Source organism: Trematomus bernacchii, unplaced genomic scaffold (assembly GCF_902827165.1).
Source record: "Trematomus bernacchii unplaced genomic scaffold, fTreBer1.1, whole genome shotgun sequence".
NCBI lineage: Eukaryota > Metazoa > Chordata > Actinopteri > Perciformes > Nototheniidae > Trematomus > Trematomus bernacchii.
In genome coordinates, this window is record NW_022987581.1 from 2,851,001 (window position 1) to 2,869,571 (window position 18,571).

At 39.8% G+C, this 18,571-nt stretch overlaps 2 protein-coding genes and 1 non-coding gene across 5 annotated transcripts in view; 2 read left to right on the forward strand and 1 right to left on the reverse strand.

Moving 5' to 3' along the window:
- grb2b (growth factor receptor-bound protein 2b) overlaps positions 1–11,358 on the forward strand; it is a 64,325-nt gene extending 52,967 nt beyond the window's left edge. For both annotated transcript variants that reach the window (XM_034127073.1, XM_034127074.1), the window contains exons 4-6: positions 2,518–2,640; positions 5,852–6,020; positions 10,001–11,358. In XM_034127073.1, the coding sequence (XP_033982964.1) occupies positions 2,518–2,640; positions 5,852–6,020; positions 10,001–10,186 (478 nt within the window). In that variant the 3' untranslated portion in view covers positions 10,187–11,358. The remainder of the gene's footprint in view (positions 1–2,517; positions 2,641–5,851; positions 6,021–10,000) is intronic.
- Positions 11,359–15,733: 4,375 nt separating this feature from the next.
- On the reverse strand, positions 15,734–15,815 carry trnas-aga. Its single transcript has one exon. It is a non-coding gene; the product is annotated as a tRNA-Ser (tRNA).
- Positions 15,816–17,006: 1,191 nt separating this feature from the next.
- The window catches only part of LOC117479972 (nucleosome-remodeling factor subunit BPTF-like), a 53,801-nt gene continuing 52,236 nt past the window's right edge, over positions 17,007–18,571 (forward strand). For both annotated transcript variants that reach the window (XM_034127075.1, XM_034127076.1), the window contains exon 1: positions 17,007–17,677. In XM_034127075.1, the coding sequence (XP_033982966.1) occupies positions 17,188–17,677 (490 nt within the window). In that variant the 5' untranslated portion in view covers positions 17,007–17,187. The remainder of the gene's footprint in view (positions 17,678–18,571) is intronic.

Here is an 18,571-nt window from a genome sequence, read left to right on the forward strand (position 1 = left end):
GACAGCCGTTTAAATTACAATCCACCCTGATTTCTGAAACCATTTTTCCTCGGGTTATAACGGACGATCTGTAAATGTCCTCAGCTGCTTCCTAGGCGTCACTAATTGCTCCGATATCACTTTTATCAAACAAGGAAAGAGACAGTGTTCATGCAAAGCGAATCACTTCATTATGGATTTTCACCTGCGTGTAAAGGAACCGACATTTCATGTTTTTGGATGACTGTTCTTTTGAATAATTTACAGCAGTAAAGAGCTTTTACTGGGTCCATCTCCCCCCCCCCCCCCCCTCTCTCTCTCTCTCTCTCCATCTCCATCACTTACTCCCTCCGTCAGGGATTTCTCTCAACGTTTCCATATTTGCAGCATGAATGCAACAGACAACATATGCCACTAAGAAGTGATATACCCCTGTCTGCCTTAAAGGTCACCTATTGTGCAAAATCCTCTTCTTCATGTCTCTTCTACATCAACATGTGTCCCCTCTTCTTCATGTCTCTTCTTCATCAACATGTGTCCCCTCTTCTTCATGTCTCTTCTACATCAACATGTGTCCCCTCTTCTTCATGTCTCTTCTACATCAACATGTGTCCCCTCTTCTTCATGTCTCTTCTCCATCAACATGTGTCCCCTCTTCTTCATGTCTCTTCTACATCAACATGTGTCCCCTCTTCTTCATGTCTCTTCTACATCAACATGTGTCCCCTCTTCTTCATGTCTCTTCTACATCAACATGTGTACCCTCTTCTTCATGTCTCTTCTACATCAACATGTGTCCCCTCTTCTTCATGTCTCTTCTACATCAACATGTGTCCCCTCTTCTTCATGTCTCTTCTACATCAACATGTGTCCCCTCTTCTTCATGTCTCTTCTTCATCAACATGTGTCCCCTCTTCTTCATGTCTCTTCTACATCAACATGTGTCCCCTCTGTGGAAAGAGACTCTGAAAGTTTCAGGAACAAAGATTCTCTCTCTTTTTGTCCTGATCCATTTTTATAAAAACCTGTCTGAAAATGAGTTGATCAGATTTTGGCCACTTTATGATGTCATAACGGATGTTTTGTCTTGTGTAACCATTAGCCAATCAGCAACCAAGGTAACCCCCCCCCCCCTTATCACCCGAATCTCCTCCTAGAGCACCATTGAGTTCTTTGTAACCAAATCTCTCTCAGAGGGGCGTGGGGAGGGGCTCCTTATTTTCATCTAAAGTAACAGACAGAGAATCAGCACTTTGGAAACAGGGCTGAAACAGAGGGGATTATGGGTAATGCTGCAATGATCTGTTTGGTGTTTCAGCCAATCAGAGACAGGCTCTGGATATATCTGAGACCTGTGATATATTGATGAAAGACAGTATAATAGGGGACCTTTAAAAAAACAAAAAAACAACGTATTAAATGTCATTCTGCTTCTACATTCGTATACGTTGAAACACAGATGCTCCCTGGTGCTCATTTGAATTTTAGGGACATCAAATTTGTTTTTTGTTCTGGCTTCGTCGCGATTATGAGATAATGAGTAATCTATTTCCTGAAGTACGGATGAAAGTCCAGCTCCATAGGAACCGGCCGATGCTGGTGTAACTTTATTATCACTTCCTGGTGTGAACTGTGGGCAAACTGAAGGTCATTTTTATTAATATTCAAAACTCCCATTAAGGTTTCTGAATGAAGCTTTGATGTCTGTCCTCATATTTCAAAAATCCACCTAAAAAAAAAAAAGTCATAATGCAAAATCCAGTAGTTCATCTAAGTGTGTGTGTGTGTGTGTGTGTGATTTTCGTGAGTCATTCATAACCTACTGGCCACGCTGCTTTCACTGCCACACACCCTCAAGTGGAATCAGATTCTAAATATAGGATCATGCTAATATAATATTCAAATTCAAAGGTTTTATTGTCATATGCACAAAGCTTCAGTGTAGAAATGGCAATGCAATTCTTCTGACCTGAGCTCCTCCAACGATGCAACATGTATAATAAAATACAAAGTATGTATAATAAAATACAAAGTAGTGCACGAAGTCTATAAACATGTAAATAGATATATGCTAAATCATGAACTACAACTGGACAGACACACAGAGTTAACTCTTGTGCCTCATTCGGGACATTTCTGTTTTTTTAATTTTATTTATCGATAACTTAAGCTGTAATAAAATCAATGTCGTTGCTAATCATTGACATATCCTAGAGACTGTAAAGGCATTTAGTAAACATGAAATAAATACATTTTAGTTTTTAAAAGTTCACAAACATAACAGTTGATGAAGAGACAGAAAACCCACCGGGCTCGTTTGAAGCCCCCACGTAAATAATATTAAAACTCACAAGTTTTTAAGAAATTCATTTTATTTTTAGAAGGACAGTATTCTGTTATGTTTTAATAGCATATATCCAGTCTGAGGGAGATGAAAGGGGTCTGCTTTGTGTCAGCCTATCAGATGCTTTATCAGACGTTCACCTGTACCTGTTTTCTCCCCCCCCCCCCCCCCCCCCCCCCACACACATCCTCCAGGTGGTTTTTCGGGAAGATCCCTCGAGCCAAAGCAGAAGAGATGCTGAACAAACAGAGGCACGACGGGGCCTTCCTCATCAGAGAGAGCGAGAGCGCACCGGGAGACTTCTCTCTCTCTGTGAAGTGAGGAACACACACACACACTCACACACACACTCACACACACACACACACACACACACACACTCTCACTCTCTCTCTCTCTCTCTCTCTCTCTCTCTCTCTCTCTCTCTCTCTCTCTCTCTCTCTCTCTCTCTCTCACACCCGCCTGTCATTAACAGTTCACACTAACCTCCCAGGCTACACGCACACACACACAGACAGCAGGTTGTTTGCGTGAATAAAAACATGCTTTATGCACATTTTGATGCATTTGTAAGGATGTACATATACACAGACACACACACACAGACACACACACACGTGCTGTTTTCTATAAATACGATGTTCCTCTATGCTTACCTCAGTGGGCAGTCTCCTCACCAGAGATGGTTCATGTGTTTCCATACTTGGTGTTTCTGACTCATCGTCACAGAGCTTCCTTTTTCCTGAGAGACTCTGTGCTGCCCTCTGCTGTCGGGGAGGGAAGAGCAACTCACATACTTTAAGTTAACATACTAAAACCATTAGTTTAAATGACTCTATTACAAGTAAAAGCTCTATCAGAAAAATTTATTTATTTTTTATCAAATTAAACTTCATTTATAGAGCAAGAGCACTTTACATACACATGAGCTAACACAAGTGCTAACACAAGAGCTAACACCAGAGCTAACACCAGAGCTAACACCAGAGCTAACACCAGAGCTAACACCAGAGCTAACACCAGAGCTAACACCAGAGCTAACACAAGAGCTAACACAAGAGCTAACACCAGAGCTAACACCAGAGCTAACACCAGAGCTAACACAAGAGCTAACACAAGAGCTAACACAAGAGCTAACACCAGAGCTAACACCAGAGCTAACACCAGAGCTAACACCAGAGCTAACACCAGAGCTAACACCAGAGCTAACACCAGAGCTAACACCAGAGCTAACACAAGAGCTAACACATGAGCTAACACATGAGCTAACACATGAGCTAACACATGAGCTAACACAAGAGCTAACACAAGAGCTAACACAAGTGCTAACACATGAGCTAACACATGAGCTAACACCAGAGCTAACACCAGAGCTAACACCAGAGCTAACAGATGAGCTAACAGATGAGCTAACAGATGAGCTAACAGATGAGCTAACACCAGAGCTAACACCAGAGCTAACACCAGAGCTACCACAAGAGCTACCACAAGAGCTACCACAAGAGCTACCACATGAGCTAACACCAGAGCTAACACCAGAGCTAACACCAGAGCTAACACCAGAGCTAACACCAGAGCTAACACCAGAGCTAACACCAGAGCTAACACCAGAGCTAACACCAGAGCTAACACCAGAGCTAACACCAGAGCTAACACCAGAGCTAACACCAGAGCTACCACATGAGCTAACACAAGAGCTAACACATGAGCTAACAAACCTTAAGCATAAACAAACAATACTAACCACCCCCTTCCTTTCTTTTAAACTGAGTGACACGTAGCTTTTTGATAAATAAAAACACTTAATATTAACAGTAGTCAATAAAAAACAATAATAAAACAGTCAAATAAACATAGAATAATAATCACTATTACTGAACTAATACATAGAATAGTTTGTTCATGTTGTGACTCGTAAATGTGGAGCCAATTTTGGATTATTTGTGTACTTCTAAGTGTATTGCGTACATACGATTTAGCCTATCCAAACCATACGTATATGCAACACCACAATAACTCCATTCAGATATGTTCACATAATTAGCCTTTACCTAATATTGTGCTTTTTGCAATTTAGATTAGATTTGGATTCAGCCTTACTCATAATTATACTGAGGTGCAGGACGTAGTTATTTTCCATCTCTGCCTGTTATGTTTTTTGTTGTTTTTGGACCTCAGCCCTATGAGTACTTAGTGATTTAGCTGACACACACACACACACACACACACACAGCTCACTTCCTCTGCAGGTCACATGTAAAGTGGGAGATATGGATAATAATTACTGTCTGGATTCCTGTTAGTCACAGCGTCTGAGTTCAATATCATCTCATCGATTCATTTGACTAATAACTGCAGTCGCTCCACACTGCGAACAAAAAAGGGAGTGTGTGTGTGAGGATCATTATCATTGGTGAACTCGGCTACACCTGGTGTGTGTGTGAGGGCTGCACGATCTGCGATTATTTTTGACTGATGTTTCAATTGCAATATGGTTTGCGATATTGGAGGGATGATCATTTTTTAAATAATTAATGCACTAGTCTATATTGCGATTTTAATAAAATGTTGGTTATTTTTGCAGCCCTAATTCTCATTAAAACTCTACGAAACAATGCCTTTAGCTGCCTCAAACTGCAGCTGTCTGTAGGGGATTATTAAAAGAGATTACCGGATGATAGAAGTGCAGGAAGTGAGAAACAGACTGAGACAGTGAGGATAAAAAAATAACGCTTCCTCTTTCAAATGTTAAGACACTTACTAATAATATAACATGCTGTACCAAGAAAAGAGAGGGTGAAACAAACTGTTGTTTTTGAAGTTGGAGAAGTAAGTCTGGAGATCTCACTTATCAGACATGTGTCGTCCATTTGTTAAGCAAGATTAACGTCTGAGTGATCCACTTCCTGTTATTCAAATCTTTGATGACTAAAGAGAGGTGCAGTGATGACGTTGTTTTGTTGTCTGACCCTGAAGGCAGCATCTCCATGGTTCCCTCCACAAAAAGTCAATGGGATTTTTCCATGTGGTTTTGGATGTTGGGCTATAAAGGAACTACAGCACGGTCACATGACTTCACATCACCACTGCTAAGCTAAAGGAGGCTAATGCTGGGCTATAAAGGAACTACAGCACGGTCACATGACTTCACGTCACCACCGCTAAGCTAAAGGCGGCTAATGTTGGGCTATAAAGGAACTACAGCACGGTCACATGACCTCACGTCACCACCGCTTAGCTAAAGGAGGCTAATGTTGGGCGTGATGACGTGTAGTCGTCTCATTTAGACACTTGTTTTTAAATTCACCAGTGGGGTATTTTATGACAGGAACAAAATGTAAAAAATCTCTTCAGCTTGTGTTAACCACAGACTTTATTTCAGGATAGCCAGAAGCACATTCAGAAAAAACTTCCAGACGAGGGAACAAGACGTGCTTAAATGCTGCCTTACTTCTGGAGTTTAGGACTCATTCCTGTCAGAAATTGAACTTGAGCTGATGATGCGTTTCCTCTCTGTTCCTCCTGCAGGTTTGGAAACGACGTCCAGCACTTCAAGGTTCTCCGTGACGGAGCGGGGAAGTACTTCCTGTGGGTGGTGAAGTTTAACTCTCTCAACGAGCTGGTGGATTATCATCGCTCCACCTCGGTCTCTCGCAACCAACAAATCTTCCTGCGAGACATCGAGCAGGCTCCCCAGGTGAGAACGACTCCTAAAACTAAAATCCCACAAAGTAAATAACCAGTAGGATTATTGACTTACTTCACTATCAGCAGCCAAACCCTTTCTTTGTCACAGCGAGAATCACTTGAGATACAACTAATATCAGAAAGGAAACAGTAACTGCTTCTCAAACCCACAGTGTTGTTCTCTATTAGTTCAAACTCACACTGCTCACAACCAATTGGTCAAATGTCTTTTTCAATTATCCCATTAAATGCTAAACCGAGAATCTAAAAACGTAAGTTATATCTAGACTTCAGCAATCATATTTTGCAATAATTTGCCCTAAAAGTGCTTTATAGTGACTTAGTTTATAAGTGACAGTTTTTTTTGTTTGTTTTTTTTACTCCTGTTTTGGCTCTAAAGCGACCTTGGGTCCCCTGAAAGGCGCTATATAAATCTAAGTCATTGTTATTATTATTATTATTTATACATGAGAGCTAGGGCCACGCTCCTTTTTGGGGGAAAACACTGTCATTTGAACGGCGGTAAATACAACTTCTGATTTTTCTATCTACAAGGAGCCCGATTACAAAGGGCGCTTTCACACTGGAGTACTTTTCCCGTTTAGTTCCGTTAGTTCCTGGGATTTTGCGTTCACACCAAAAAGAGAACTTAGTTCAGAGAACTTGTCCCCCCTTTTTAGTCCCTGCTGGAGAGGTGGGACTTTCCTGGGGAGAAGAAAGTAACAATTTCTGATTGGTTGGGCGAATTGCAAACCACACCCGTACAACTCGGAAAAGTTTTTTGAAGCCGCCATTGTATTTGCTGGCATTAGCATTATTAGCATTAGCATTAGCCCAGCGCACCAACGGAGAGAGAATAACTTATGGCAACACAAAAGAAAACATGGGAGCGGTGGAGATGAGGAGGTGTCGGCGTTCTGGCGATTTACTCTGAAGGCTTCAGTAGAAGCTGCTGGGACTCCCAGCAGCTTCTACTGAAGCCAGTCCCCAACTCCGGGGACTGGCTTCAGTAGAAGCTGCTGGGAGTCCCAGCAGCTTCTACTGAAGCCAGTCCCCAACTCCGGGGACTTCCGTCCGGGGACTCCGGGTGGCAGTATACGCCGTGAAGTTGTTTGCGGCCTGCCAGTAAACCCAAAGCAGAAGAAGAAGAAGTGACGTCAGCGGCTTCATTTGCCTAATCCTCCCTCAGGGACTTATTCCGGTGTGAACGCGATCTGCTCTTCGTTCCATGGGGGAACTAAGTGCCGGGAACTAAGTGCCGGGAACTAAGTGCCGGGAACTAAGTGCTGGGAACTAAGTGCTGGGAACTAAGTGCGGCAAAGTACTTGGTGTGAAAGCGGCTAATGGCCAGTCAGGCAAACAATTACATTAAATCGTTTGAAATCTGGCTGGATATCTGGTTAAATCTGAATGAATAGGCGATCGATGTCCATTCATTCTGCCGGTGGACGAGGTGTGATACCCCGACATGTTTATCTACCTCATTGAATCTCCAGGTAGTTTTTAAAGGACATCTGTCACTTTTTCTGTCATCAAGCCACATTATGTAGCTGTTTTTAATAGTCTGTCCAACTTAGGTTACTGTAAACTATAAATATATTGCTAACGTCAACATATTAAACAGGGGGTTTAACGAGCTAACTAATGATAGCACCTAGGGTCTCTGTGAATATTCTGAAGCCACAGAGCTCTAGTTGTACTGTCCTTCTTTCTTAGAGGAAGTACAGAGACACGTAACTGTGGATATATTTAATGTTTGAGGTGCAATACACGACACAGCAGCTTTTTGGCTTCATTAAACTACAGCTTTCCACTTTGCACCGAAGCTTTGTTTCCCTCCGAAGGTGACGTTAGCGTTGCTCTCATCTATTTACCGTTAAAACCTACATCACTCTAGCATTCTGTCATTAATAAGAAGGTCTGTTTTCTTAGTTCAGCAGTTTGGAGGAAAGCTGAGGATGTAACTCGCCGTCTCTCTTTTCTATAATAAAACAAATTGAGTCTCAAATCAGAATTCATCTCTGAGTTTGAGGAGTAAGCGGCAGCAGTGAGGCTACGCTGAAGAGCTCACAGCGAGTACACTTTGTCACCTTTTTTAAAAAACACACATCAAGAGGAACAGTGGTGCAGATTTCTCTTGAAATTTGGACACAGGAAGTCAGCGGCTGTGAAGCTGGTTTTCTGTGAGCTGAAGGGGAAGAGGAGAGGAGAGGAAGAGGAGAGGAAGTGAGAAACCACAGAGGTTAGAGAGACGGAGAGACAGAGTAGAGTGAGTTTGAATGACCTGTTTGAAGGTGGGTTTCTTTAGAATTTACGTAACGTATTATGCAAAATCCACTTCTCCATGTCTCTTCTACATCAACATGTGTCCCCTCTTCTTCACGTCTCTTCTACATCAACATGTGTCCCCTCTTCTTCATGTCTCTTCTACATCAACATGTGTCCCCTCTTCTTCATGTCTCTTCTACATCAACATGTGTCCCCTCTTCTTCATGTCTCTTCTACATCAACATGTGTCCCCTCTTCTTCATGTCTCTTCTACATCAACATGTGTCTCCTCTTCTTCATGTCTCTTCTACATCAACATGTGTCCCCTCTTCTTCATGTCTCTTCTACATCAACATGTGTCCCCTCTTCTTCATGTCTCTTCTACATCAACATGTGTCTCCTCTTCTTCATGTCTCTTCTACATCAACATGTGTCCCCTCTTCTTCATGTCTCTTCTTCATCAACATGTGTCCCCTCTTCTTCATGTCCCTTCTTCATCAACATGTGTCCCCTCTTCTTCATGTCTCTTCTACATAACCATGTGTCCCCTCTGTGGAAAGAGACTCTGAAAGTTTCAGGAACAAAGATTCTCTCTCTTTTTGTCCTGATCCATTTTTATAAAAACCTGTCTGAAAATGAGTTGATCAGATTTTGGCCACTTTATGATGTCATAACGATGTTTTGTCTTGTGTAACCATTAGCCAATCAGAAACCAAGGTAACCCCCCCCCCCCCCCCCACCTTATCACCTGAATCTCCTCCTAGAGCACCATTGAGTTCTTTGTAACCAAATATCTCTCAGAGGGGCGTGGGGAGGGGCTCCTTATTTTCATCTAAAGTAACAGACAGAGAATCAGCACTTTGGAAACAGGGCTGAAACAGAGGGGATTATGGGTAATGCTGCAATGCTCTGTTTGGTGTTTCAGCCAATCAGAGACAGGCTCTGGATATATCTGAGACCTGTAATATATTGATGAAAAACAGTATAATAGAATATCGCAGAGTTACTATCATTTAGATTTATCTTAATTTTATTGCACATTTTTACTTAAACTTCATATATTTATTATCTTTTATTGGACATTTTTTTCTTTTTATTGTGCCGTCTTAATTTGACTTCTAATATTTATATAAATACTTTTATTTTTTTATTTTTTGGTGTTTAAATATTTGGACATGAATTTATTTTTTAATTATTTTTCTAATAATAAAAGTCACTATCGCTCGCGGAAAAAGGTCGGATTTTGTGTTATTTAAAATGAATTAAATTGAAACCGTTTGAAGGAAGGGTACGGTGGTTTAAAGACCATTTAATATTAAGAATATCGCAGAGAGCTACTTTCATTTCTTCTACCTTTACTCTCACATTTTTATTTTAACTTCTTACTTTTATAATAATATCTTTATTTAATGACTTTTATCCTTTTTTAGCTTCTGGATATTCCTCTAATTAATAAAGTCTTCATTAATTACTCTGTTCATGTATCTGTACCTCCTTTCTCTTTCTCGATCCTCCTTAGCAACGGTCGTTATGGTCCTTGACAGCGGTCTGTAGTACTGTATTAACAACGTGTCACATGTTCTGAATGGACCAATCAGAATCAAGTATACAACTAAGCCGTGTAATAATGTATTTTATTACCAAGAGAAGCAGCCAGGATAACTTTTACATGTGTCTGAATGATCCTTATATCCTAGCTAACCCTCCTCTCTCCTCTCTCAGCACCCCACGTACGTGCAGGCTCTCTTTGACTTCGACCCTCAGGAGGAAGGAGAGCTGGGCTTCAGACGCGGAGACTTCATCCAGGTGCTCGACAACTCAGACCCCAACTGGTGGAAGGGGGGCTGCCACGGCCAGACGGGCATGTTCCCCCGCAACTACGTCACGCCCGTCAACAGGAACATGTAGAACAGTCAGACCATGTCAACAACAACAACAGCAACAGCATCATTTTGATCTCATCCCATCAAACCCTCCTCCTCCTCGTCCTGAGGAGAAAACATGGAGGATGGATCGGAGGGGAAACGTCCTCTGTCCTTAACTTCTTAACATTCTGCCTTTTGTCTTTTGTGTTCCTCTCTTCTTTGCCGCATGTTGTTTTTAAATCACCCCTTAAAGAAAAAAAACCTGTTTTAAAAGAAAAGAAAAAAAATGTAAAAAATAAAGAAATGGTTTTAAAAAAAAATGTACAAAGAAGATGCAATCGACAGTGGGCGACGGGTTGATCGTTGGCACGTGAGCATTGTACATCGGCCTCTCGGCTGTATAAATAAATCAACTATAGAGAGAATCCATTTTTTAAGAATATATATTATATATTTGTATGTGTTTGTCTGTTTTACCTCTCATCACAAATTGTATTTTTTTCCATTTTTGTAAATTATGTTCTGTCTGGATACGCCCTAGTAGCTCTAGGGGAGTGCTGAGTCGTCTTTTTGTTTTTCTGAATATGTCTGGGGGCTCTCGGATAGGAACAGCATGATGTGTAAAAGGGGTCGTCAATTCCATTTTGAATGAACTTGTCTATAATGCATACCGGAGGAGAGACTGTCCGACCAGCAGAGGAGCCATGAATGCTGCGAAGAAGAGCTGTCGTATTATACAAAGTGTAAAAAAAAAAAAAAAAAAAAGGGGGTCAGCCGCCTTTTCAGAAGTATTTATTGCAGCCATTTTGATTTCCGGGGGTCAGTGAATGTAGCTCCGCAGACACGAGGGCAGCGGTCGGAGAACTGAACCAAACTATACATCATGCAAGGGATTCAAAATAAAGAAAAAAGAGTGTGTGTACATTGAACACACTTTGATGACATGCATGCGTCTCCTCCTTGTTATACCTGCACGTAGCAAAGAGGCGGAGCTCCTTCGGATAATCACCAATCAGACAGGAGACTGAGAGATTGTCTTTGATGCTAAAAGTTGAGGAATCAGCTTCTTGTGTTGTCTAGCACTTTGTTGATTTCTGGTCCAGTGTGTGTGTGTGTGTGTTTACCGTGTTTTCTCTCTGGATAGTGCCTTTCTCTCTGGTGTCTCAGTGTCTCCGACCTGCTACTTTGAGCCCCCCCCCCCCCCCCCCCCCCCCCAGATAAACAGTGTATATAATAAATCAACATTTACCCCCCCCCCCCCCACACACACCTTCTCCATCAGCCCGCCTCCTCCACCTTTACCCCCGCCAACATGGAACTCTTCTTATTTAAGTGTCTCTCGCCTCGTCTTACCTAATGAACCTGTTTTTTTGTTTTTTGGCTCTTTTTTTTTATTTTGCATTTGTTTTTTTGTTTTTTCAATTAATAAAATGCAATTATTAAAAAATGAGATTTTGTTTTGTGTCGTCTCTGCTTCGATTTCCCTGGACTCTTGAGACTTCGTTTGAACTTCTCTACTATTTTTTTTTGTCTTTTAACCAGTGATTGTAATTATGGCTGGAAGTCAATGGTTTTCTGAATGTGTTTTTGGTTGTGAGCCTACAATAAGGTCTGTGGTTAACACAAGCTGAAGAGATTTTAACGTTTAAGTGGCAGAGAAACTCCTTCTGGACGGAACACAGGTATTTTAGCTTTTGTAGACCATTGACATGCACTAAAACCTACATAAAGCAGAATAGGGACTCTTTAAAGGCACATTTTGACGAACTCTACTTGATTATTTTCTTTTTAAATGAGTGTTATCTGATCTGAATACCTTTTTCCGCCCCCGAGTCTTGACTGTATGTTTATGTATGAATTGTAGCCTTTGCAGACCATTTACATGCACTAAAACCAACAGAACACACTACAGGAGAGGGGAAATCATAGGGTCCCTTTAATAACAGTTTAAACATTCATTTCAAAGTCCTTTTTGACCTCTTAGCCTTCGATGATGTTCCCCATCCAGACACGGTGTAATGATGTTGCTTGTGTGTGTTTACCTCCCATCATCTAAATATCATCAGCAGTAGATTGGTGTTGCATAAATATTTTAAAAAATAAATCTCGCAGACACCAGCAGTGAGTCAGAGTCAGCATAACTTTATTCTTCCCACAGAGTGGACATTTACATTTTTTAACAGCATAAAAGAGCCAAAGACAGCTTATATCCTGCATTATATTTGTGCAGGATAGATATAGATATATATATGTATTGTATTTGTTACTGGACATTTTTATTTCCTCATGTATATATATTTATTTATTTTTACTTTTTAATGCTATTTTATTTCTATTTCAGAAATATTTTGGGTTGTTTATTTCTAGTTTCTTATTGCGTTGTTTTTTTTATGCTGCTGCAACACACACATTTCCCCAATTGGGATCAATAAAGTATCTATCTATCCATCTGTTACAGTTTTGAGAAATAGAATCCAGGTATAAATTGCACAGCTATTAACGGCATATATATATATACTGCACATCATTTGTATTTCACAGCAAGGGGTCTTAGAGCGTGTGTGTGTGTGTGTGTGTGTGTGTGTGTGTGTGTGTGTGTGTGTGTGTGTGTGTGTGTGTGTGTGTGTGTGTGTGTGTGTGTGTGTGTGTGTGTGTGTGTGTGTGTGTGTGTGTGTGTGTGTGTGTGTGTGTGTGTGTGTGTGTGTGTGTGTGTGTGTTTGGGGGGGGGGTCTACCAGACAGTGAGTCAGACACTGAGTAACTACACACACATGAGGCCACATGTCAACATTACATTACATTGCATTTAGCTGACGCTTTTATCCAAAGCGACTTACAATAAGTGCATTCGACCAAGAAGATACAAACTTGAAGAAAATACAGTACAGTACATTAGGATATGAAACGTATCCTCAGTGTGTGTCGAGGTGCAGAGGATGATGAAGATGAGTGATGAAGAGGAGGGAGTCTCTCTCAGAGCCTGAAGGGGTTCACTCAGATCTTCATGTTACCCTCGGTCTGCTGCTCCGTCTGCTCCACATTCTGACGCTGAGACCCATTGACTCCCGTCCCGCCTCCAGCTGATCTGAGTGTGTTTCAGTCCGCTCCACTGACTCCACTCATCTGCTCTGTTACTGACACAATTCAAAAGGAATTGTTAAATACATATAAAAGTATTGCAGTCTTTTGAGACATGCGACACGGAGGCTCTCAACAGAAGACATGCGACACGGAGGCTCTCAACAGAAGACATGCGACACAGAGGCTCTCAACAGAAGACATGCGATTACACATCAAGGTGGAACGCTCTTCCCACAACTGTAAAGGAAAGTAAAACTATACTTACCTTCAAAACCTCTCTTAAAGAGCACCTTAGGGGGAGAGCATTGCAAAACTGGCCTCGGTAATGGTACAAATCTCAACCTGTCGTACAATGGACAGCTTCCCCCCCCCCCCCATCTATGTATATACTCGCATTTTAGACTCTGTTACTAACTGTATATCTGTAGACTTGGTATGTCTTAAATGTCCGGTTAGGATGTATTAGAACGAAACCTAAAATGAAAATTGTAAATAAGCCATCTGTATGTAAAAATCCACCTGTATGTACATTGTAAATAAGCCATCTGTATGTCTAATATGTCTTATATGTCTTAAATGATATGATGAATTGGAAATGGGGGACCCTGATGTAAACAAGACGAAAGTCTTTCTCTGGTCTGCATCCCCTTAACAATTGTATGTTTTGAGCTGTACTGTACTGTACCCAATATACAAGCTGTTAATAAACTTTTCAATCAATCAATCAAAACACTAAAGGGTAATAAACAAAAATAACAATTAAATAAATAAGTGCAACGACAGTTCTGGTCAGAGGTGGGAGAAGTACTCAGATCTTGTAGTAAAAGTAGAAGTACTCAGATCTTGTACTTGAGTAAAAGTAGAAGTACTCAGATCTTGTACTTGAGTGAAAATAGAAGTACTCAGATCTTGTACTTGAGTAAAAGTAGAAGTACTCAGATCTTGTACTTGAGTAAAAGTAGAAGTACCAGAGTGTAGGAATACTCTGTTACAGTAAAAGTCCTGCATTCAAAATGTTCCTCAAGTAAAAGTAGAAAAGTATTCTCATCAAAATATAGTGAAAGTAGCGACAGTAAAAGTAGTCATTGTGCAGATTGGTCCATTTCAGAATAATATATATGATATGTTTTATAATGATTGATCATGAAAGTGTTACCTCTATGAATCTATATAAATAATAACTGTCTAAGGTCTCCTCTAACTCTGATGCTGATGCTACAGTTGTCTTTAAATTCAGAGTTACTGCGCTGTTTCTGATTCATGGTTCATCACTGCCCCCTACTGGCTGAAAATACCTGGGATAGACAAGATGTATATCTGTTGTCAACTTTAATTATTTTGTAATACAACTTTTACTTCATGTAAACATTTTTATTTAGTCTTTTTGTTGCACTTTATTATTATTTCTATTCTATTTTAATTATCTTTATTGATTATACAGTTCTTCACTCTACATTTGACTTCATTTAATGTAATTTAGCCCGTCAACAGTGTTTTAATTGTCAGATAATCAATATATTTGTATCTTCATGGTCAATGTTATATTTATACTCTTTAGTTCTGTTTTATCTTCTATGCTGGGATGTTTATATTGAACGATTGTTTATTTTCCACTCTTTTTTATTTCTAATTATGTGCAATACTTTGTTTGACATGCTGCCGCAACGAAATAAATTCAAATTTTGGGATTATTAAAGTGTATCTTATCTTCCATTAAGTTGTTTGTATACATGTTCACATTTGTACTCTAACTTCTTAAGTTCATATACAGTTTCTGTATTTAATTGTTTTCTTATATTATTTTTTTGTAATGATTTCCTTTTCCTTATACATGTGATGTTTTGGTGTTGTTGTTTTTTGTTGTTGCTTTGTTTCACAAAAAATACTTTATTTCCCACTTTGGAAATAAGTATTTTTTGTGTTTCTCTTGGTATCCTAAGATACTGTTATGTTTGGCTGTGAAGACCATCTATTTGTATTTATTTATTTATTTTTTAGAAAGGGGCAGGTCATATAAGATGTTATTCTTCTCCCTGCTCCTTTTCGCTCAATGGTGTGTTTGTAGAGACATGTTTTGTTGGCAATTATTGTACATTTGGTTTTGCGTACCATGAGCGGGACAAATAAAAATGAAATGAAATGAAACAGTACATACAAATGAAATGAATGAAACACCAGATATATCGTACTTTACAGGCTCCTAAATGATGACAATACATGTGTAAAATTATACAAAACCTGCAGTATTTCTTTAGTTTAGTATTTTTAAAGCATTATCCATTTTGTTAAATCATTGAACCTAACCACTGGGTGGCGCTGTTGCATCACTTTAGTGTAAACCATAGTTTAAAACCGCTAAAGTGGTGACTTCAGGCGCATCTAGTATTTATATCGATACCATCAACACGGAATGTCTTCCTAATGATTCTTGAATATACAGCTTAATGTGTAAAAGTACAATTTAAATTAAATACAACTATTATTAAAATTAGTTTCAAAAAATTATTGTTCGTTGTCGGCAGGATTCGAACCTGCGCGGGAAGATCCCAATGGATTTCTAGTCCATCGCCTTAACCACTCGGCCACGACAACTGATGAACTTTATTATTTTCTGACGTTATTTATACAGCACTTTGCATAATTCATATATTCATATATATATATAGCATGGAGAACAAATTAATGACAATTGTACTAGCAGTAACTGGGATGGAAAACTACAAATACAGTTACTTTAAATGTTTATTATTGTGTCACACAAACCCTATAATCAATATTTGGACATTTATATTATGACCCATGTTAAAGTGTTTGCTATAGTTTTATCTGTACAGGAAGTCATTACAATGCTACTGTACATAGTTTGCTGTTTGAATACTATTTAACATGCAAAATACATGATAAACGGATTAAAAACTGTACTGGTTATTCAACCAAACGGCTAAATAGTTCAACACTCCTTAAGTCACAAACGAGGTAATTCATCAATGATATAAGAAGATTTTAATATAAAAATACATGTCTTTGTGTTTAAATGTACAAAGTGCAACCACTTCGCACACTTGTATAATGTATAAAGTAGGTTGGTCTATTATAGTGTATTCTAACTTACTATGTATAATAACTGTTGACATGTATATTGTCTATTTATGTTTATTTGTATAGATGTGTGTGTCATTTACATTGGGAACACTGAGGATATACTTGTCCCCACTACTGTCTGAAAGGGCTGATTTTGCCCCCATTACTATTTCAAAGCATACATTTTTATTTAAATCATTAATGAAAATGGGGAATGCACTAAGCAATATTAAAAAGGTGTTCAGAAATGTGTATTTGCACTTTAAGAAACCATAAAAGGCCAAATAAATATAAAATATATTAATGTGCATTGATATGAGCTAAAAAAAAAAACCTAGCTGAGTATAAAATGACCAACAATCATGTCTATACTGATCAGTAACTTGAAAAATGTATTGACATGTTTTTTTTCATATTCATATTTTCTTGATTCTCCCCATTTTGGATATTATCTACTCTGACCTCAAACTGAATGCCTAAAATTGCATAGCCTAAAATGGTAAAACACTGTTTAAACACCCTTTCTCCCTCTATGTATGTTTCATTTTACATGTACCCCCTCGTTGACCTCATATCTATCATTAAGATGTAGTAAATGAAACTAATGTGAGTGAATCCTCATGTCGCTCATTGTTGCCACTGAGGAGAAACCACGTGACTTGTGTAGTGAGCGCCTCCTGGTTGTTCAGAGAGAAGAGAGAAGAAGAAAGATGGCGGCTCTATAGGAGAACCGAGGGCTCACATTCTCAGCTTCATACACCCGTAAACAAACCCTCCAACCCGGGGAGTGAAAACAACACCGTCCGAACCCCACAGGGACTCATCTGCAGTGGAACTAATTGGAGGCAAAAACCCCTGCAAAAATAGGAGTAATTATTCCACCATGAGAGGGAAAAGAGGCAGGCCGCCCAAACCTCTCCAAGCGGAGGATTCTTCCCCGGCTGCAACGCGAGGTTTGCGGCCGCGGAGGAACATAAAGCCCCGGGTGCGAAGTGACGACCACAGCGGGGATGAGGAGGCAGTAAGCCCCGCAAGAGAGAGCCCTAAGCGGCGGAGAGGAGGAGGCAGGTTGGGGGGGTCGGGGACGACAACACGGGGCCGGGGAAGAGGGGGCAGAAGTCGGGGACGAGGAGGGAGGCGAACCCCGGTCTGCAAAACCGTGGTGTACGACGACCATGAAAGTGATGAAGACGACGATGCTGTGAGTCTGAGATCCGAGGAGGAGGAGGTGGAGGAGCCCCAGTCTGAGGAAGATGAGGCCCTGAAAGAGGAGTCTGACTGCCTGGAGGAAGAGGAGGAAGAGGAGGAGGATGGTGGAAGTTTGTGCACGGAGAGTAGCTTCAGGAGTCAGAGCACACATGCAAGCACTCCGGGTAAATATGTGATCAAAGTGGGGTTAAATATGCACTGCAGCAGGGAGGTCATAATCAGAATAAGAATTCCTTTATTGGTCCCACAGCAAAAGTAATGAGCCAAAAATAGCACAATATTAATTAAGAGGCATGCATAAAATATTGAAAATAGATATTACACAAATAACAATTTACAAAAATACACATCAAGGTGGACAACAAAAAGTAGAATTAATTGTTTTTTCTAAATAAGCTAAGGATGTTAAAGTAGTTTGACAGGTTTACAGTAGTAACAGTAGAAGTATATATTGCACAGGTATTTAAAGATGTATATATGTAGCATAGCAGGTAAACAAAACGCATGCAATAATAAATAATATGCACATTTATAAAGCTAAATGTAGAGAAGAAAGCACATAATAGAATAGAATAAATTAGTACAAATCCATGGCTAAAAATTAGGAGCAGCAACTTGACTTAGTGGCATAGGTAACAAATGAAGGTGTTGAGACGTTATAAAACATGATATGATATTTAAAACAATGAAGGTTTTTCACATAAAGGTGATTATTACACAGTATTGCAAGAAAAGTGTCTATATTGTTTGGGAAATGCATCCTGAAAGGCTGGATGTTGTTGTTTTTGCTCAGGAAGCTGTGTGGTTATTGTTCAAAATGGAGACTGTATGCACACAGGCCGCAGATCAGTAAAGCTGCTGTAGGTGGATCAGATCTGTAGCTGTAACACCAGCTCACCTGTGTTTCCACCACTGTATAAAAGCACTATTTTCTGCATTATTCACACGTTATAGCATAAAAATAACTCCGCATACCTCCTACTCTAAATAGTTGAAGTTGTTAATTTACAGTAGCTTCTAGCCTGCTAACGTTAGCATGTACAGTTAGCTCATACTGC